The sequence below is a fragment of the Manis javanica genome, chromosome 1 (genome assembly GCF_040802235.1).
Source record: "Manis javanica isolate MJ-LG chromosome 1, MJ_LKY, whole genome shotgun sequence".
In the NCBI taxonomy this organism is placed as follows: domain Eukaryota; kingdom Metazoa; phylum Chordata; class Mammalia; order Pholidota; family Manidae; genus Manis; species Manis javanica.
The window spans coordinates 16,577,685-16,600,119 of record NC_133156.1 but is presented as its reverse complement, the minus strand read 5'-3'; the positions used below and the strand labels follow the sequence as shown (position 1 = coordinate 16,600,119).

The 22,435-nt window shown below is 39.1% G+C and overlaps 1 protein-coding gene across 1 annotated transcript in view; it reads right to left on the bottom strand.

Annotated features, from left to right (window-relative positions):
* The window catches only part of RXFP2 (relaxin family peptide receptor 2), a gene marked incomplete at its 5' end in the record, with an annotated part of 53,403 nt that extends 31,743 nt beyond the window's left edge, over positions 1-21,660 (bottom strand). The window contains 4 exons of the mRNA XM_073211558.1: positions 600-705; positions 3,224-3,301; positions 4,841-4,987; positions 21,570-21,660. Coding sequence (XP_073067659.1) covers positions 600-705; positions 3,224-3,301; positions 4,841-4,987; positions 21,570-21,660 — 422 coding nt within the window. The remainder of the gene's footprint in view (positions 1-599; positions 706-3,223; positions 3,302-4,840; positions 4,988-21,569) is intronic.
* Positions 21,661-22,435: the final 775 nt, after the last annotated feature.

The window sequence follows — 22,435 nt, the reverse complement described above, 5'->3', positions numbered from 1 at the left end:
AAAGCAGTTTGCAAACATTTGACAAGTCTAGTCAGCTAGTTAATAGTCTGGAATGTCTACAGTGATTTAACTTTTTTACTTAACAAAACCAAAAAGTCCACAAATCCTAACCAACTCACACATGCCCAAATTATGACATGACTGAAATTCCTGAGGCTCTCAAAAGGTTTTTTCACAGCACAGAAAAGCTCACAGGATGATGACATAGCTAGTTTCATAGCTCTTACATCTCTGCAGTCTTGGCTACCATTAAAAATGAGATCAAATATGTGAGTATTCTTCCTTTTTGAGTTTTATTTTTAGTTGTACAGATCTGGCATTTTCCTAATAATACCTACATCAGAAAGCAATTAAAAATAAGAACTCCGGACATCTGTGAACTAAAGCATAACCTGGCTAATTGAACATACAGTGTTGAAAATGTTTTTTTCCCTGGAGAAGGACTGGAATTCTCTGATGGCTGGTGGTCTTAAAAGCAGGCGCTGTTATTTTGCCAATATACAAGTAGCATAAAGCAGAACAAAGAGACGTTGGATCCAGTTACATGGCTTTCATATGACTTTAGGGGAAAATAGCATGAAGATCTGACACCTACTCACAGTAAGGTGGCATTGCTGGAAGTCACGGGCACGAACTTTAAGCCAGCATCCACGCATTCCAGCTCAGTTTCTTTGCAGTCACAGTGCTGTGGAAACTGGTCTAGAACTAGGGGCAAAAAGAGTGAGATTGCACTAGGGAAAATATACTTTGCTTTAATTATGACTTTGTCTCTAAAAATCATGTTGTTCTCTTTGCACTGAATGTATATAACATTTATGTCTTGTTAAAAGGACTAACTCAGCCCTATGATAAAAACAAGTCAGAATCCTTTCCTAGTCAAATATAGACTGGTGTGGTGTTCATCTCAGTTCTAGCTTCCAGGGGTCATTTCACAGGCATATAATAAGTGATTAGAAAGAAGCCACAGAAAAATTTTAATATCAGAAAAGCATCTAGTAAAGTAAGATTGAGTTTTCCTCAATGAAAAATGTTACTATAATTGCGTGTATCTCTATGGTATAATCTTTAAACTTGAATGGGTATAATTGAGGCAATTTGATTTAATTGAATGGCACAAAGAGGTTGCTCAATAAATACTGTTGATTTAAATTCAGTTCAGTTCTTTTCCCATTTTCAAACCTCTTGGAGCTGTGAGAAGTTGCAGGTTTTACCATAGACACCAATTGCACCTTATTAAAATAAAAAGTCAGATACCCTGTCATTTGGGTTCTTGTTTTTCCTGGCTAGGAAGTTAAAGTAGGTCGTACAAGTTGTAGAGAAGCTGTAAAGTTGAGAAAAACCTAGATCCAGCTATCTGAAGCATTCAGAAGAAAGAAGGTTTCAGAATTTACTCTGAAGAAACTTACATAATTACAGAAATAATGGCATATAAAGGTCTGAAGAATCTGTGGAGAAACCAGGCCAAGTCACTCCATGGGACGGTCACTGTGTGTGGATGTGTTTGTGTTTGTGTGTATGTGTGTGTGTTTGGCAGAGAGAATGACCAGGGTACACTAATGGAGCATTTGATTTTGTCTCTGATTCTACTGGTATTTGCTTTGATGGCACTAAGAAAAATGAGAATTATTTTCAAATTTTAACTTTTTTAATTTGTTGAAATCTGATTATAAGTTCTTTCAAGTTGCTCTGCTTCTTCTAGATCACTTTTAAACTTTATTTTAAAAATTAACTTCACTGAATTTTAGTAAATTCAACACACTTATTTTGAATACCTGCTCAATTCAAAAGATGCATTTTAGCATACAAAGTTTTGGGAAATAGTCAATGTTGTTTATAGGTTTATGCTAGGTAGCTCAGCTTCCTAAAGATAAGTTCAAAATGTTTACTTCAACATATATTGGCATTGAAAATAGTGGTTATTAGATTAAAACCCTGGGGTTGCAGACTTCTATTTACCGATAAATAGATGTTCTTTAGGGGCAAAATTGTCCCAGGGAGAAAACCACCATCCTAACCCATTCTCTACAATTCTGGTGGAGGGATCATTTTTGCATATATTTCTTATCATATGCTTCTCCTCTTCATTGAAAGAAAATAAGCACACAACTTAGGAGGCTGCCCATTGTGTACAACAGTGACAGCCACAATGGGACATGTGTAAGGTGTCAGGAAGAGAATATAGAACTTTCAGTTCTGTCTGTTTTTAATCTTTTTAATTTCTAAATTTATACATGATATACTTGTGAATAAGTCTATAATAAGTGGTAATTATAAACTGGTATTATAAAGTATATAAGATATTGTCAATGCAGTATTTAATATATATATATATATACATGATGTACATATATTATATGTACTTACTAATGTGTATATATAATCATATATGCACCTACATAACTGTGTCTATATTCACAGTATACATATATAATACATGTATATACATAGACATATTTCTATCTCCAGCATGGAGGCCAATCTCCAAAGTCTGTACCCAGAACCCCTTAGGGGCTGGCCCCTCTCTGGGTTCATGTCCTTCACCTCATGCACTCAGAACCATGGCCACAGGCATGGGGAACCATGCTCTTTACCTTCCCATTCCAGCACTTTCCTGGCCTTGCTTTCCTGCTCATCCTGTTACCGCCTACCCTTCCCTCCATCCAAGGATGTCAAAGTCCATCTCACTGTCATCTTTTCTGTGGATCTTTCCCCACTCCCAGCAGGGCCATCATTTCTACCAGTGGGCGTCCACGTTGCCTGTGCAAACATCATTCTTCCAATTTAGCATTAATAGTGTATCCTTCCTGCCTCTGTAAGGACTTGTCTTTCTTACTGCAATGTGAACTATGTATTTGTGGGTTGGGACCACATCTTACGGTAGTCTCAGTGTCTGATGCAGGGGCTGGAAAGTAGCTGGTGCTCAATATCTTTACTGAAGAAAATAATTAGAGGGAATAAGATCTTTATTATTTGTCACAATCATTCAATGCCTATATATTCTTGCAATGATAGACTAATACATAAAATTATCATGAATTGAGAATGTCTTTTTCTTCTTTCTTTTCAGCCTATGGGCAAACAACAGATCAGTTGACCCTTGAAATACGCTGAACTGAAATTGAAATTCTAAAGGGAATTTATCACACTACCCATATAAATCCATAAGCCACAAACCGTGTTGCTTGCAAAGCTGATAGTGAGTCTTTGAACCAGTACCACTTACAGCACTCCTGTGTTAATGTCACATTATTAGCATTTCCATGGACTGTGCCAAATATAGTTGCCCATCCACTCGTGTCTCCTGTGAAATGGTTATGAATATGTGTCAGTTATTCCATAAACCAAATATCAAACTACAAAGCAAAAGTATAAAAATTTGATGACGAAATCAATTAAAAATTTGCTTAAGTATTAACAACATCAATGGTAAGGGACAAAGAGCTAGGTAAACATTTGGAGTTTTCCCCTTTTTCGCAGTTACAAATATTTCAAATGTATTTATCTTGAAATATATAATGAAAATCAGTAATTATTTTACATTCATATATCCATCTTGGAAACTGTCACCTATTTCTATACTGACATTTTAAATGCTTGATCTTAATTTTGAGGTCCTCAGAATAATACAATATATTCTGAATTCTGTTTTGTCAAATGCATATGCATTACATATTACATTGATAGATGTAATGAGTTCTGATAAAAGTCATGTCTCCTGATCTTTTTAATAAAGCAAAATTGAAATTCCTTTTCATGAAGGCTATCCATTCCTGTTGAAAGAAATAATATTTTCTTAATTTGTCAGAAGATATGATTTTGCTTATTTGCCAAGGTTCTTTTTCTTTTTCTGCAATAAAATCGTATTCGTTTTAAAAAGGAGGCATCATTTGAAGTATCATTAGTTTAGCATATGCTCTTAAAAAGGTACACATCATACGTATGATAGCAAAGTCCACACAGACAGAAAAGTAAGTTTAAAATATTGTCCACAGGTGCCTTTGAGCCCTGCGATCTTTAATTAATTTCTGTCTTATAATACTTTCAATGGTTTTTTTAAATGATTCTATTTGATGCCTTTGTAGGAATTATCTAATTTGCATTCAGAATATCCTCATGAGGCAGATAAGCCTGCAGAATCTCTGATCCCCGTGCCATGAGGAGGAAAGGCCAGGAGCTTGAGTGACTTGCCCACCGGCATCTGGAGGGCTGCCCCCCATCACCGATTGAGCACCTGCAACGGACTTCATTGTTTTAGGCTCTGGGACAGAAAAACAAATAAGCCACAAATAAACTCTTCTCGAGGACTCCATGTCTAGTGACATAAGTATGTGAAAAGACAAGAAGGTCCTTAGTACATCACAGCAGATACACTAGGATGCTGTGGCCACAGACCGGGTGCTCACCCTAGACTGATGGGGAGCTTCCGGGTCAGGGTACATGGCCAAGCAAGCCAGCCTCTCCATGAGGAGGGGACACCTGGTCAATGAATTCGTTCTCAGGGCAGGATTAGGATATTCTTGCAACTGAACCATATTAGTAATCCTTAAGGAGGTAGCCACAGGAAGCCATTTAAAATCAAAATCTGGGGATCCAAGGAGATTTCAAAATACAACTGCAATTTTTATACAATATTTTTAACTTTACAATACTGTATTTTATACATGTTGTCGTTCTGTATTTTATAATACTGTATTTCTGATTTAAGCAACCTCTATGAAAATTCAGATCATCACGACAAATCAATCAGGGATCAATTACTCATGTTCCCTATAGAAGAGCAGATCCGCCCCGCTGCCAGGTGACCATTACTGTTCCGTGTGCAGGTATCAGGCGGACTCACCGCAGTTGCCCTCGTCAGCCCCGTTCCCGCAGTCGTTCACGCCGTCGCAGTGGAAAGCGCGGGGCAGGCACTTGGTCAGATTCCCGCAGGGGAAATATCCTTTTGGGCACAAAGGAGTGACTGTACCGCCTTCAGTCAGTGCAAAATCTAAGTGAAAGGGGACCAAAATGTCATGTAATAGCAAGAAAGTGCTAATATAGCCGAGCTTTTGTCACGGTGCTGCCCCATTCATTTCGCTTCCCCAGGAACCCTCTGTGTTGAATATGTCCCATGTTATTCTCAGTGCACAATTTCTTTGAAATTCTTAATTAGAATGTTCTATCCAATCACCATCATGAACCCAACACCAGCCGTACCAGCAATGGAGCCAAGGCCCATTCTGAGTTCACTTGATGAAGGCAATAAATAGTAAACAAAACCCAAGCTACTGCGCTACTTTTGTATGAAATCAAAGCTAGCAGAATCCAACAGGGGGATTTGCTTACTCATTAGTCCTTCACAAGGATTTGAGGTGACATATAATAAAAGATGCAAAAGGACTGCTGAAGCGTGAATTAGGGGTGCAGAACCACATCCGAATAAGGAGAGCTAGTAGTAATAATATCTGACACTCGTGGAGTTTACCGTGTGCCAGGCCTTTGCACAATGGTTATCTCAGCTATTCCTTCATCCATGTCTGGGTGATACTGTCCTTTATGTTTCAGGAGTAAGGAGGTCGAATGCCATCACCCATCTGGAAAGTCACATATGACTGGTTTAAATCACCCCCGTCCCCCAGTCCCAGATACCCACGCTTAACCACTCTGCTCTGAGGACATCAACTGAGTCAGGAACCTACATTCCAAGGAGCATATGCCCTCTATGAGTACGAGCTGGGAACAGTCTCTGTGCAGAGAACGTAAGAGAAGACAAGAGTTGAACAACTGCTGGGTTGAATGAAGGAATGCGGCAAGGACATATAACTAGCACTGAGAACATGTCCTGCTCTGTGGCTAGGATGACCAAAACATGCCATTTAGATGTAAGAGACAGTCTTTCAATTTTGTAACAGTACTTTTTCAGAAAATAAGGAGGTATGTTCTTTGTAAGTAGTAAAATTGTGAAAGTCCTATAGTTTTAGAAAAGGGGGATAAGATGAAATGTCACAGAAGCCGATCTAAAGAGACTGTAGACTCAGGCATGGCTACAGGTCATTATGAGTAATTGAAGGAAGAGACGGGTGTTGGCAAAGTGTTCCTAACCATGCCCCTGAATCATGGCCAGAGATTTCCGTGAGTCAATGATAAGATGTTTGTTAATATAGCGGAAGGATGGAGAACAAACCTTCGTGGAGCACCATCTACTTAGCACTGGGTGTATCCTAATCATCTCACTTAATCTTAATAGCAATTTTGTGTGGTTGGTGTTATTACTTCCATGGAAAGATGACAAAATGAAGCCTGAGAACATGACGGCACTTCTGACTCTGGTTTTTGGGGAAATGCCCTTGTTACGTCTGGGTCCTTCAAGAAAATGCTGATTTGGAGTGATCTGCTCCCCCACCAGGCAGGCCACCAGGCTTTCCTAAAGATAGTGGGACCTGCTGGCCCTTGTTGTTTAGCAAATAATGCCCTTTATCACAAGGCAGGAGTTTGATATAGGCACTAAAGACATGTCTGAGCTACACGTGCATGTTAAGCTTTTAGTGATTTCATTAGAGAGGAAGAGTAGATGATCTCATTACTTGAGCTTTAGACCTTGAGTCATAACGACTCTCAAAATCCCATAAATGCAAAGAAGGGGAGTCTGGACCTCTCTCCTGGGGACAGTCGATGTGACAGTGACACTGTCTGCCAGAGGCTGATGCATCTGCTAGGCCTTTCCTGAGTAGGGATGTGGCCTATGCTTTCTACCCACTGGATTTTTGTTCTTACAAAAGCAAAAAACATTTTCTTTGTTTCTAAGGCAGTGACAGATGAATGATTTACTACCAGCAACTAGGCACTAGAGATCAGTCAGGTGTGACTATTTTAGGGACCCTCAGCTGCATGCCTGTGGGGTTTGGCTTATGAAGCCTATTCACCCAGCAAGAAGCATACCGAGTCTTAGATTTTTAAATCTCTTAATTTCTTCTGTGTAAAGATTTCTGTAGAGGGCAGAGTCATAAAAACTAGTAGTCCTTCTATGTTGGGGACACGAATGAATGAGAATCAATACATCTCAGTGCAACAGTTTTGGAATTTTTTAAAGAGAGTTACAATTAGAAATAAGTTTTGTATCACAAATAAGCAAGCTCGCACATGTACACCACTGAAAACAATTTCTTCAAATACTCCTTGTCTTTTACTATGTGGGATGTACTCTGATCATTGCTATTCTGACTTATTCAGTTAAAAAGGACTCATAGGCCACTATGTTGATCTGTGACCCACTATTCAGAAATGTACCTTAATGAAGTACTCTGGAAATTATCAGACCTGCCTGGATTAGAATTCGCTCTGCCACTCACTAGTGGTGTGACTTTGAGCAAAATACTTGATCTCTAAACTTTTGTTTTCTCATATTGAAAATAAAGTAATGATAATATCTCCCATATGGGTATGTTTCAGGAGCTGGCCAAGCTAAGGCTTGTGAAGTACTGGAGACTGCCAGGCCCTCAGTTAACCTTGTCATACAGGCAATTTCAGCACAAGCTCAGAAAAGAGGACTTAAGGAAGGTCTGGTGCAGAGGGAGGCTTGCAGTGCCTTAGCATTGCACCATGTTTTGTGACTTCTATGAAAAAATAATAGGAGCTGTAATAAAGCTTCCCTTACTTCTCCACGTTTTTCTCTCTTAACTGCCCTAGGACATTACAGCTTCTGTTTTAAGCAGCCTCAACTCTCTTTTGAAAATTAATGGGGGTCTGTTAATGACAAATAAGCAATGAAAATGTCCTCATAAACTTCTAATAATAATACTTTCTTAACTACCCAGAAGAACTGCTCAAACATTTGATGAAAGACAATTTTGCAATAGAAGGCTGGGGCCCTATAACATATTTTGAAGACAGTAGTTTGTGTTCCCTTATGACATTTACCATGAAGATAACCTTGAGTTCTTTGAGGGCTAGACCCAAGTAATGCCCATCTCCCAGCGACAGACTCACTTAGGGGGAAACAAACATTCAACTGTCAGATGAGAGGGATCAAGATAGTTTCTTTTTCTGTGGAAAAAACTGGGTCAGATCTAGAAAGAATGGGTGAGGGAGGGGAGAAGAAAGACCGGCCATATGCCAACAGAGTTTGTCCATTGTGTTTCTCATGATTCCCCATTTTCACCCCAGAATGGCATCTTCCTGAAGACACCTTAAGGTATAAATTTTATATGAATTGAAAGTAAATAAATGAAATCTGTCCCCTACCCCTTGCCCTCTGCATCCTAAATCCCCATCCTGTAACTTAGGGCCTGGTACGTGGTGCTCAATAACTTTTTAAATTAATGAATGAATTAATGGGTCCTTTAGGAATAAAAGAGGAATTGAAGGAAGAGGCCCTTACAAAATTTAAACCTCCCAAAGTTTCAGGCTTACATTTCTATTCTGATGACAAAATATTGTTTAGTCTTCTGTTTATTCCATTTATCATTCTGTTCTGTCATACAATTTAAAAAAATAATTAAGAATCCCTGCTGTATTTGGCACATAATGAAAAAGAATGAATAGACATCTGTGGAGGGTATATTCTGCAGTCTATTCTCCCTGCCATCTGTGGGAATGGAAAAAGCAAGCTTTTATGGAAAGTTGGGGGTTATAAAAATGGAGGATGTCTACATTAAAGCTATGCTGATAGCTTCCACAGCAATTTCTGTGGGGCCCCTGCCGAACAAACAGCCGAGGGGAGGTGTGAGCACCGGAGAAAATCGCTCAGGAATAGTCTCTCTTCTTCTGTCTTGTGGTCAATATTCTGGACATGTCTGTGCAAAGGGATTTAAAATGACTCTTTGATAGCTTTTTGAAGCCTGCTGGACTGCTGTCCAAGGCCCTTTTTTTTTTCCTGCCCACCAACACCTTCCTTGTGTGATTGGGAAACAACAGGTGAGAATGACCTTTTAGGTTCTCAGTTTAAGAATCCAAAGAGATGTACAAATCCTTTGCTTTCTCTGATTCTCTGCCAGGGCTAGTCCTGCTTACAGCTGGCCAAAGCCTTCACCCCTCAGCCTGCTGTTCTGGCCGAGTCTCTCTCCTCAGTGGGGCCAGAGACGACAACCCCGTGGTCCCAGGGATGCGGGGACCACAGAGGGTCCAGGCCAGGGAGGCCATTTCCCAGAGTGCACCACTCCTAGTGGAGTTCGGTCCTGTTCAGACGCAGATGAAGCCTCTGCCACGGACGCCAGAGAGCCAGCCGCTCTTGAAAGAGCAGCACCAGGGGAACCGCTCATTTAGCATCAAGGAAATGTTAACCGAATGCCCTCTAGGTGCTAGGTCAAGGTCAGACAGCATCCATTCCCCCCTGGGGCTCAGGATCTCTACGAGGGGCAGCCACACCATTCAGCACAGCCCCCATGAGAAGCAAAGGCGATCCAGCTCATTCGAGTCCACCCGCTGCAGGCCCCCCACTTCGGGGACGGGTCTGAGCCTCACTGAAAGCCCACCGTGGTGGGGCACACGATTCACTGTTTGTGTGAAGGAAACCAGTAAAGTCTTGCTAAGAAAGCTTTTATGTGACGGTGAGTGGAGAGGAATTGGCCTCTTGCATGCTGTTTCCTCAGTAGAAATCTTATGCGTTTATGCGACCGTTTGCCCTGACAGGACTGCGTGGCCACATCAGTCAGTAAGTACAGGATTCAGACCCCATTTCATGCACACTTTTACCCCAACCCCTTCCCATTTCAAAGATGCCTGCCTTCGCGGAAGGTCACCGAGACCCATTTCTGTCATGTTTTTCAGGACAAACCTATGAATTTCCCTCAGGCTTCTACTCACAGATTTTCTCAGAAAACTGTCATCCCATCTCCCTCTTCAGATATTGTCTGATGTTTGGACAAACTGATTTACAGTAATGATACATACCTATGTGGAATAAAGTATGCACTGGATACATGTTGACTGATAGTTGAAAACAGGTGAATTTCAAATTGTCAATATCATTTTCACCAGGGGTAAATTTCAGCCCCATGTCTCCCCTAGGCTGGTGCATTTATGTGGATCACACACAGGATGTCGAGGCCTTTGCGGGGTTATAAGGTGTATAAGGGCACAAGGAACGCTTGTCTCCCCAAACGATCTCTTTTACTGACCAGGAAACTGTATACACTTCACCTTGAGAGATACTTTCTTTTAGCTGAAAGCTTGCCTTTTAGTCTTCAAACACCTGTCTTGTTCTGCTTGAGTCTGAGAGACTACGTTCTTCCTACAAGCTGCCTGAGCACAATGAACTCAGAGAATGAACGCTGTGGTGTGTGAAGGTTAGGTGGACTTGGGGAGGGTGTCTGTGCAGGAGACAGGGTGCAGCCTGATGGGAAACGTGGAGAGGACAGAAGGGGACACTTTGTGCTCTTTGCCTCTCCCTTGATCCCTCTTGGATTCGTTGGCTGCCCCGTCCCAAGGGGCTTTCACTGGCTATTATTCCTCTTGGTGGTCATTCTCCCCAATTCTAGTCTCATTGGATTACAGATTTATATGCATCCCAGACATCGGTGGACCTGGCACGGGCATGGGACCCCTTCACACTGATGGACTAGTGCTGAGCCGTGAAGATGCTGCACAGTCTTGGTTGGAGTTCTGGAAGCGTCTTTTCTGGTGGACCAAGGACAGAGGTCTCCCTTCCTGCCCTCAGTGTGGCCTCTCATCTGTGTTCTGCATTCCATCTAACCGCCTCTTCTCAGAATCTCTCTTCTGTTAATTATTTCCTTTATCTCTTACATTTTCAATACCCCTGTCTTTCCCCTTAAGGGTTTTTCTGTTAACATTAATCTTATTCAATCTCCTCCAGTCAACCAACTAAACCAGTCAACCACTCAAGCAAGCAAGCAGCCAATCCACTCAAATCCTACTCTGTCCACACGAGGACTGAGGCCCACATTTCTCCTTTCAAAAGTAAATTTCCCTGAAAAATCAGTCAAGTCAGTGTCTCCACGTCCTCACCACCCTTTTTTCTTCTGAAAAGCATTCTGTCTTAGTCCTGCTGCTCTGCTGTCATTCTTCACACCAGAAGCACTAATATCCTCTTTGTTACTAAATACAGCAAGCATTTCAGAGTTCTCTGCAGCGCTAACGCAGCCAACCGCAGTCACCAAGTAGAAACCCTTCTCTGCCCTGGCTTCGTGGTGCCCCACTGCCTTGGTTTACTTCCTCTTTCTCCATAATCTCCAAAGGTTCCCTTATCACCACCCCTTTTCTCCTTAATGCTCTGGCTTCCCTTCCTTTGCCAATTCCCTGAGGGTCACCAATACGCAGATGAGGTCCGAGGTTTCTGACACCAATAGGATCAACTGAAGAAGTTAGAGGGACCTGCAATAAGTTACTAATATTTTAGTTTTGCAAATAAGAACATTGAAAACCCAAGTGACTCTGTTTTATAATAATGGTTTGTTAGAAAAATAGTATTTTATTCTTAAAATGAGAGTGAACATATCCACAGAAGAAAAGATAATCCTTTGAAAGGAAGGCATTTAGCTTTGTGAAAACCTAATTTATTTAGGCTCATGGACTGGTAAAACTTGCATTCCTGACAGCAGTGGCCTGGAACAGTGCTCTAATATGTGTGAGAAAATGGAATCTGGCAATGTTACCGGAATTCTCTGGGGAGGTTAGCTCTCTGTTGTATAACTCACAGATATTTTCTCCCAGTTTGTCACTTGTCTTTAACTCTGCTCATAACAGGGGCTCCAGAGAGAGAACTATCAGATCCTGACTTTAAAATAGCTATGCAAACTGAAAACAGAAGGTAACTTACTTGATTCAATTAAGGATATTTATAAAAACCTATAACATAGTATACTCAATGGTGAATTTTTATGGCTTTCCCTTTGAGACTGGGAACAGCACAGCAATATCCCCTATTACTACATTTCTTCAATATTGTGTGGAACAACTTAGCAAATTCAGTAAGGCAAGTAAATCAATGGTATAATTATTGGAAGAGAAGAAATAAATCTGTCATTATTCATGACTGGTACGATTGCGAACATGAAAAATCCAGAATAATAAACTATTAGTGTTAGTGAGTTTAGCAAGGTGTCCATAAAATCAATTTAATTTCTATATATCAGCAACAAACAATTAGAAAGTGAAATGTTTAGAAAAATACCCTTTACCATCACATCAACTGTTTCATATATTTAGGAATAAAACTAACAAAAATCTGCAAGACATTTATGCAAAGTCTATAAAATTATTGAGAGACATTAGAGACTTAAATGAATGGAGATTTACTATTTTGAAGATGTTAACACTTACCTCAAATTCATCTATAGGTTCAAAACAACACAAATCCAGGAGTGTGCATGTATATGTGAGCAGAAATGGGTAAGTTGCTTCTGAAAGGCACATGGTAATGCAGGAGAGAAAGAGGCAGCCAAGTCAGCTTTGAAGAAAGAGAACAAATTGAGAGAACTCATCTGTGTGTCAAGACTCACAGTGGTGCAGGACTTTAAGCAGTACGAGATCAGGGCAACTGCAACCTAGATCAGTGGAACAGAATAGATAGTTCAGACACAGACACACACGTATGGACACTTGATTTATGACCTGGTGGCAACACAGAGCACCGTTGAGTATGATCACTTAGAGGTAGATTATGCTACATATTAAAGGTAAACCAAGGAAATTCCCAGAAGATAATATAGGAGAAAGTCCTTATGACTTTGGGGTAGAGATTTTAAGAAAATACCAAACAACAAACAAAAGCATCACTCATAAGAGAAAAGAGAGAGAAACTAAACTTAGGAACTGTTGAAAGATAAAATGTCACTATTAAGAAAGTATGAAAGTAAGCTGCAGAGTAGATGTTTCAAAAACTTTCAAAGTCTATAATTAGAATACATTCTAATACTCTCTAATACATATGTATTTTATATTTATATTTATGCACATATTTATATTATCTATCTACCTTATATATATTATATATATATATACACACATATATATTAGAGAGAGAGTGGTCCTACTTATTAATAAAGAAAAGATGAACAGTAAATAGAAAAAGTAGCAAGAGCTTGAATAGACTCTAAATATAAGAGGATATCCAAATGGCCAAAAAAATCTGAAAAGGTATTAAATCTAATTAGTGATCAGGGCAATGCAAATTTAAAGTACAAGGAGATAGCACACAGGTTACCAGCATGGCTATAATTTAAAAAAAAAACAATCATACACTATTTGACAAGGCTATGGAGCTATGCAAACTCTCACACATGGGTGGGACTCTTAAATAGAGCAACTGCTTTAGAAAACAGTTTGTCATTTGTGACCTACCAAACTTGAGGCTCTGGGAACCTTATGAACCAGCAGTTTTACCTCTAGATACAGATCGCCGTAGAAATGCACGCCCAGGTGCCCCAAGAGACTCAGACAAGGATATCACAGAAACAGTACTCAGAAAAGGACAAAAGTAGAAACAGTCCAACTGTCCTTGCAAAATAAAATGGCTAAGAAATGGATGTATTCATCGATGCGTAACATATGGTATTGAAAATGAAGAAACTAAATCATTCAAAGTGATTTCAGATCAAGCATAGCCAGTGGACAGTTCTCCTGTAGTTCTTATAATCGCTGTGTGTTCCGTCAGGGAAACAGGCGTTTTATGGTAATAAGACATTGAGACATTAGTTTGCCCTGTTCTGTATGTCCGAAATGTAATTTTTCTCATTTTGCACTTCATTGTTCTTTGATATTTATCTCAAAAATCATTTCTCTGCAAACTTTACTGATCCCTCCACGACGACTCCAGAGGATGAAATTCTCTTTTCTTTGCAGAGCATCTTGCACATACATCTATTGTAGTATTTATGGCATTTATTATAATTAGAGATATTTTAATTCTTCCTGTAGTTTACTGTGCCCCACCTATGGAAAGGAATTGACTTAATTAATTTTGAATCTCCTGATGCCTAGAAAAGTTCTCAGTTTTTAGCACATACCATATGCCTCCAAATTGTTATCTAAACTTAATTAACATTTTCAAGGATAATAAAATTGTTTTCATAATTGGCCTACACATGCCTAAATCCCTGCATGTGGAAGTGGGGAACATACAGGTCCTTCAATGATCATGTCAGAAACAGGCTAAGTTTGTGTTGGATATATGCCAGTGTAGGTTAGGTGCAGACACAAGTTCTATGCTCATTTTCCCTTTTTTCATTTGTTTTATATCAATGCTTCTTTTTTCACTTCAGCCTTTTTGCTTGAAGGAATCTCCCATACACAGCAGAGGTAGCGGACGAGGAGAGGCGGGCAATTTCTGGGTGAATTCTATGGCCCACACTGGCTTATTACACTCTATGCTCTACACCTAGAAATCAGGTTATAGGACAAGGAATTGCCCCATGCTTTTACTTCTTGCAAAACCTCTGCGACTCATACATACAATGAATGAAAATAACACAGCACTACAAAACCCTGTGCTCTTACTGAGGGCAACCTATTTTCAAAGTAGATAATTTTAGCTTTAGTAGTTACAGCTTAAGTAGCATCTTGCCAATGGGTTTCAGCCCCAGGCAAGTTCACTATGGATTCAATGAGGCCAAAGAAATGATAGTAGAACATTCTTGGGGTGAAAGGGTTATATCCAACTTTATTTTCATGGTGGCAGGTCAATCACTAAAATGCCATCCACTCAGAGCAAGTCTGCACGCAGCAAGTCAGACTCTGCCTCTGGGTCCCTCTGCCCGCATGGCCATCCTCTGGGCCTCTGTCCTCGGCACTGCCACCACTCCAGCCTCTGCTCTGCTCTCCTGCAGCCTTGCAGCCATGCCACTGTGTCGCCCAGAGCACTGGGCAGAGCTCTCTATATAGAGTCAATAACGATGTATTGCTCACACGTGTGCAGTGAGCTAGCCAACCAGGGCCAGGTGAGAATCCTGACCACAGGAGCTTTCATTTTATCCACCGTAGTTAAGAGTGGCATTTTTTAGTGGGAAGCAGGAAACAACCATGAAGGAATGGCTTCTAAGCAAGGGAATGGAGTTTTTCAGTACCGCTCAGCACAGATTATTTTTCCTGCCTGTAGGTAAGTTTACCTACAACTCTTTCACCTCATCCTCAGATAGGATTTGAGGCTTTTGAGGGAACACTTTTTCAGTGGCCCTCAAAGGCAGAATGAAAGTGAATTAATATCTTTTGCATGTTTTACATTTCATGAATTTACATAAAAGGAAATTAAGAGTAGGACTATCTGCAACAACAGATGCACTACTTTTAGCCTGTGTGGATGAGACAGAAAGTCTCACTCAAAGTGTGAGTAAGAGATGGGGCTGCGGGGGGACAGAATGGAGGGGGGAAGGGGGAGAGAGGAGAGGCCCCTGAATTAGCACTCTCGTCCAGCAAATGACTAATTCCAGTGTCCACTGGCCGGATCATAAACAAAAAAGTGGATAATGAAATCCAGGTAATGATTGAGAAAGAGAATCTCTCTGCAAATCAGGGCTCTTCCTTGGCCACATATGTCAGGGGTTTACTAATTCTTCCAAAGAAGGGAGTGGTAATTAACATCAAAACTGCTTTATAAGCTTTCACATTAATTATACTTCTAAAAATTATACCATCCCTTAAGAGGCTGTATATTGGTCATTAGACAATACAGGTTCAGCTATCTCCCTGCCAACTATTTAATTTGTCCTCATAATCCCCAAAATAAAAAAAAATACCTTTTCAGGTAGAGTTATTAGCAAGTTAAATAATCCAGGCGAACCCAATTAGCAATCCCGGTACACACAAAGAGTATAACAAGGAATTTGCATCTCTTATTTTTTAAAAAGCCTACTTATATTTTGAGGTGTTACCTGTTAATACCAGTTTCCGGAGGTGTGATCCATGGGACAAGTTGATCAGATCCCTGGGCCCCTTCTAGAATGGGCAGACTCCCACATCCCACCCTAGACCTATTGAATCTATGGGGGCTGGAGTCCTAGAATTTATTTAATACCATTACAAGTGGTTCTTAGGAACTGAACAATTCTACTGGTGTTATGGCTGAGGCTGAGAGGTTTTTCCGTATGCGGCTGAAGGTCAAAGGCAGGTAAGGATCAGGCGCTGTGACAAGTACAGGTCTGCTGGCCCTGAATCCAGCATCCTGTCACCGTGTCGCCTCTCCTAGCCCGTCCCTTATGCTTGTGTAACCCTTTACTTCACGACCACGTCTCTGGTGAGCGTGCCTACCCGTGTCCAATCTCTAAGAAGGCAAAAATCTCAAGGATAAAAACCACCTTCTTTTCTTAGCTTCTGGTCCAGATGACCTTTGTGAGCAAGTCTTGGATATGTTCCCCATGACATACTCTTTCCCACAGACACGGAAAGCGTTGATGTTATGTTTTTTCATTAAAACCCTTAGCTTGTGGAAGAGACAACTCCCCACAGCATAGGACTAGAGGAAAAGCCACTGTCGGGAGAGGAACTGACCCGCTTGGTCAACAGGAGCTGGGGCTGATGAGCAATGAGAGCTGGGTTCTTGCCTGTTTGAGAAGGTGCTGAGTGCCACCTGCCCAGGTGACTCCGGGACCTACAGGAGCCACATGCTGGGACTGAGACCCTGGGAAGGAATGAGGATTGAAATAGCTCTGCTTGACCACTCAAGGCTGTGATATGCATATTGCCCATTGCCCATGACCAGCAGTCACACCTTTGCAAACTGGGCGTGAGATTTGGAATTGAATCACCCATGAGGTGAAATCCCTGAGATACTGATACAAACTGCAGCTCAGATCTGAACACTCCAATGGCTATATTGAAGCAGTTATGGGACCATTCACAGGGAGTCTGTGCAGGAAAATATCCCTCCAAGTTTATGAAAATGTCCAGGACTCCGAAAAGGGGAGAATTTATACCTGGGGAACTAAATGATGGTGCTTCAAAGAGCTGTCAAAAATCTGTGCAATTTAAAATTCTCATAGAAATAATGGAAGGAATAATATCATCAACAAAACCAGATATAATAATATGATATAATAATATCATTATAAAACCAGAACAGATTTAAATACAGTTGGAGTTATTAGAAAGAAAAATATAGTCACTAACATTTTTCTAAGAATTGGGTTGAATAAAAAGTAAACTAGAGTCAGAGAAAGGGAGAATTGGTTAAAATGATCTCTTCTTCATCAAACATTTATTCTATTAACACACAACTTTCATGGGCAAAGAGGACGATCAGATATTACTAGTGGGTGAGCTAAACAGGGCGATGGCTAGTGCAAATCTCTAATACCTTCATAGGAACCCTTTGGAGAGATGTGTTTCAGAATTCATAATTTGTTTTATTTTAGAAAGTGAATATGATATACACACTATAAATTCCATAACATTCCTTGCTAGGTCTGGGGGGAAAATACCATAATTAAACACATCAATATTTATCTGCATCACGATGTATGACATTTTGCAATAAGTTTATAAATAAAGGCTCTAAATAGCTTCTGGGTATATTGGCAAAAATGTTCAAACTTTCCATTTTCAGAACTTTCTGGATGTCAGAATTGTAGATAAATCACAAGAGCAAGCTGGTGTTGAAGATGAAATTCGATGTAATACTTGTTTGGTTCCATTTGGGCACATGTTCCAGCAATGTGAGCAGCAGAAACGGTGACTGCTGACCAGGCCCGGAGGCACTGGGGCTGGACACGAATAACAGGAGGGAGGCAGGGTCAAAGGGGAGGCGAGAAAAGCAGCTGAAAACTCCGGAGAGGAAGCTCAACAAAGGCAGGGCTGCCGAGAGGTGAGGAGTACGTGAGGAGGAGCAACCTGAGGGATCGCGGATTCCACGGTGGAAATGTCAAGGCGATGCTGATCATCGGAGAGGAGCAGATACGGGAATCTGAGAGCCCGGGATGCGGGAATCTGAAGCCTGAGTGGGAGAACATAGGAGCTCAGAGGGCAAGAGGGTAGAAAATGAGGCAGGAAGACAAGGCAGGAGGGTTTCAGAGGCCAGGAAACCTGGGAGACAGAGGTGAGAGTGAGCAGGTGAGGTGCAGAGATGGTGGGAAGAGGGTCAGGGAGCGGATCCCAGACAGAAGTGTGCAGAGGTGGGCGGGAGAAGGGGACACAGGTGGTGGGAAGCCGAACCAAGAAGGGCGCAACGGCGCGGGGCAAGGGGGCAGAGACAGTGGCGGGGCAGAAGCCAGAGCAGTGGAGAGGAGGGCGCGCAGGAGGAGAGGTCAACGATGTGGTCAGTCAGGCTGACCATATTTCAAAGGCTTTTTTTTTTTTTGACTGTATGATTCCATTTATGTGAATGGAATGTTCAAAATCAAAGGCCTATGACTTAGTATTAAAGTTGACTTTTCAATCCAAATTCCTTTCTAATCTTAGAATGTTCAGAAGTCTATTTGTCGCAAAATTATTACATCAGTCATTTCATTTTGATTTAGAAGCACTTTTCTGAGGCATTTAGCCATGTGGAAATTTATTGCAAACTTATTTTTTTCTCTAGTCCTCAACAACTGGAAGCAGAGGGGTGAGAAATTGGTATGTGTGAATAAAGCATGGAAAAGAGGTGTATTTTTCATTTTCAGATAATTCCACTGTTATTTCTCATGTAAAACAAGCACATTCATTCTGCCTGGTGAACGTTAGGTTATATATTTACCAAACAACTAAACCAGGCAGTTTGTGTTCTCAATATTATACATTGAGATATATACATATATAATATATAAAATGCAATATATTATATATATACGTGCTCTCCTAAAAATGCTGTGCATTTATTATTATATAACTATGTACACAAAAACTATTCTTAGTTAACTGAGTTTCGTTCAGGCCACAATATCCTAGGATAAAAACACACCATTTTTCAATATCAATTACTTAAAAGCAGCATCCCAATTGCATCTCTAGAATTTAGCCAATTTTGCCACTTCAAGTGAGAGTCCTCAAAACTCTTAACACATCTGGTCATATTTATTCACCGTGAGATGAACGAATGATATACATTTGTTGCCACATGTATTTAGCAGTGCTGAGTGGTTTTAACGTCAGAGTTTCTGGTATTTTCCCTCCTCCCTCACAGCGGGGCTCCATTCAGCCCCTAGGCGGATGCGTTTCTCTTTCATTAGTGGTGTTGCTGTAGCCTCTCAGTATGACTAGCCTGCAGTATAATTGATTTTCGCAGCTATCAGAAGCCTGGATGTAATTGTGTGAAATTAGAATTTAATTGGAAAACCTTTTCTCAAGTTAGAGACCAATTTGAACTCAAAAAAGGACGGTCGGAATTGAGCTCTGAGCTTGTCCACTAGGGGGCAGTCAAACACTGCTCACTTCAAAATGCTGCTGGGTCCCTGCTGTTGATGACGGCATTTTTCCAAGGTTAGCAAATTATTTGATAAGTAGGAATTGGTAGTTCCTAAGTAACATGCTTGACACTTCATGATTTAAATTCCTCATGTAAGCCCATGTTTGGGTTTGTAATACTGTCCATGATTAGTCCACAAAAAACTGTATTTTTTCAGGGTACGAGGTGGTTTGAAGCTGGTTAACAAGGATACCCAGTGAATAAACGAATGACAAAATACAGTAGAAAGTGATAATAAGATGTTATATTTACTTATAAATTAATGTCTGTAGCTTCAGATAGTATCATTTATTCCTCAAACTCTCAAGTTGGTCTTGGCCAGAAGAAAAAAGACAAAATATAATTTCTACCCTTTCCTGTTTGGTTTAGATTTGGTTCTATGAATCTAATACAGATATTTATTAAACTTTAAAAAGCAGTCTTTGCTCTTACATAATTAAAAATTACTTTGCTTGTTCTGGTCTTATAGCTTTAACTGTCTATAATTTTATTGCGAAAAAGAAAAAAGTTTTGCTATTTAAGTAGTAAATGATTACTACTTTAATAAATACAAGGAAGATATCAAAGTATTGATTTGCACATCTAACTTTGAAAATAAATTATTTAAAATATAACAGGTTAAATTAGCAATCCAAAGTAATGTAAGATTAGAAAATAAAGTTTCCAGAGAATTACAATTAATAAATGCTTATCAAGTTGTTACTATGGATCTGAAATACGGCATTTACGTAGAAATAAAAAACAAATAGTAATCATGTGTTTAAAACCTCTTTCCTTCTTTTTCTGGTTTAAAGAACACCATTACATTATGACAAAACTTAAAACATTATTTTAGTAATAGCTGTTTTTAATCTCAGTTTTTTTCTAAACAAAATCAATGAAATGCATTACTGCAAGTAAAAGCAATACTATAGTAAAATTTAACCTTATATTCCTGTATACTAAAGAATTTTTAAGAGTATAGATGACCTCTATAAAGTGTGTTGAACCCAAGAACCTACTTTTAACTGTCGATTTTTAAAAATCACATGAAATTGAATATTGCAAATGTGCATAAGGTATGACCTTCTGAGAGACCTTAAATCAAAGAAATAGATCTGTTTGTGATGCAAAATGAGCTCATATGTTGTTTCTTCTTAAGAAATACTTCATATAACACATTGTGATAACTTAAAATAACAATTTTTCATTGAGATTAAAACATAAAATATAAATTGTGCTAAGTGCATCAGAATATTTTTAAATAATTTGAAGCATAGTTTTAGTATCACTTCAAATTCAAACTAAAATTTAAATGTTTAAAAAATATTGTACTTGTTAGTTCTTAAACAACTGCTTATAAACACTGCATTCTAATTCAAGATTTAAAATATTCAGTTGATCATTTAATAAAAGTAAATATTTTAAAAGCCTAAAATGAATTTCTCAGAAAATTAAAATAACTTCAAATTGTAACTTATTTTCAGAGTTAACAAAGCCTTTAAGAAAGACTATGAACTTAAATAGGTATATTTTTTAATAATAGTAATAACCCCCAAATGCCTTGGATATGATGAATAGATTATTTATTTACTTACTTACAAATGTACAAGCTCACAACAAAACAAGTCCCTATTTTTCTTTAAAACCAGGTGAAGATTAAATCTTTTTGCTCAGCTTTACAATAAAAATGCCACTAACTTGAAAATTAGCAGTTTGACTGAAATAAAAATGTTTAAATATCAAAAACAGAAAAGAGAATTATCAAAATAGGTACACTTTTGTACATTTTTAACAATTTGATATTAGATAGGTTTCCTCTTAGGGAGAGACACTGGTCTTCAGATTTGTCTGTGGCTTTGAGGTTCCCAGCTTAACTAGTTTAACTACATTAATGAAACATAGCAACTAGCAATTGCATACATTTGATGAACAGATTTCAACAGGTTGAAACGTTGTAAGGTAAAATTCTAATTAATTTATCATTATTTTTTACAAATACTAAAATTTTCTCCATAACTGATATATTCCATGTTCTTTTTTAAATATATTTCATCTAGAATTTTAATGACATATTAAGGCAGTTTCCATGAAAAATTTGTTCCATCTAGAAATTGCTAGGATGGGACTAGAAACAATGACTGATAATGATAATGAAAATGCAGATTGGATTTCTGTTTAGCAAACGCTGAAAGGAGTCTATGATAAATGTGATAGAACTAAAGAGAAATATTATATTCTTTTGGAAACTACATTCATTTATGTGAGAAAGCAGCAGCCTTACCTTTGATATCTATCAGAACGACGAAATGAAGTAGAAGAAACATTGCAATCAATCTGAGGCTGAAGAGATGTTTAATACCAGCAAAATAACAATAGGTTTACAGCGATTGAGTTATCAGATGTATCCTCCTTACACCTCAGAAGGAGTTCTGATATAGTGACTTTGGTACCTCCCATGCGTCTGAGCATGCTCACAGCTAGAGCTTTACTGGCATGAGGGGAAACCATCTTTTGACACTACGTAGCCTATCTTTTTTGTTGTTTTGTTTGTTTGTTTATTTCATTTTATTTTAAAATTACAGTTGCACTACTGGTCATTGATTCATAGTATGTACAAAGAGATATAAATAAGACTGGTATCATTAGATAAGAAATATTTTTAATCACTTAAAAAGTGTCCCCTCAATGCATGCAGCACAATGTGCTCTTATATTTAAAACACAAATATATATGAAGTTGTTAGATATGAAGGGATATAGATTTACACCGAATAGGTGATGAAACTTTCTACAAGCATATTTTTTATGCAATAAGCAAGCGACAAAAAGCTACTAACTAGCAAATACACAAACACCGATTCTATTCAAATGCATTTAAATGTTTTTACACAACATACACAGAGATACTAACAACAAAAATATATGGCCTTGCGTTTCACTCATTAATGCATTTACACAATATTTGCAACTTCTTTACTTCCTCTATAATCATATCTCTTTTTTAAAGTGGATAATTTTATTCTTGCTTTCAATTCTGTGTTGCATGCCTGTTAGAAAACATTAATTAAAATTTAGTTCTTATGTCCCGAAAGCAGCCCCTAAACAGCAGTTCGTGCCGGTTAAAAGTACAGAAAGCGATTTTTGGTTG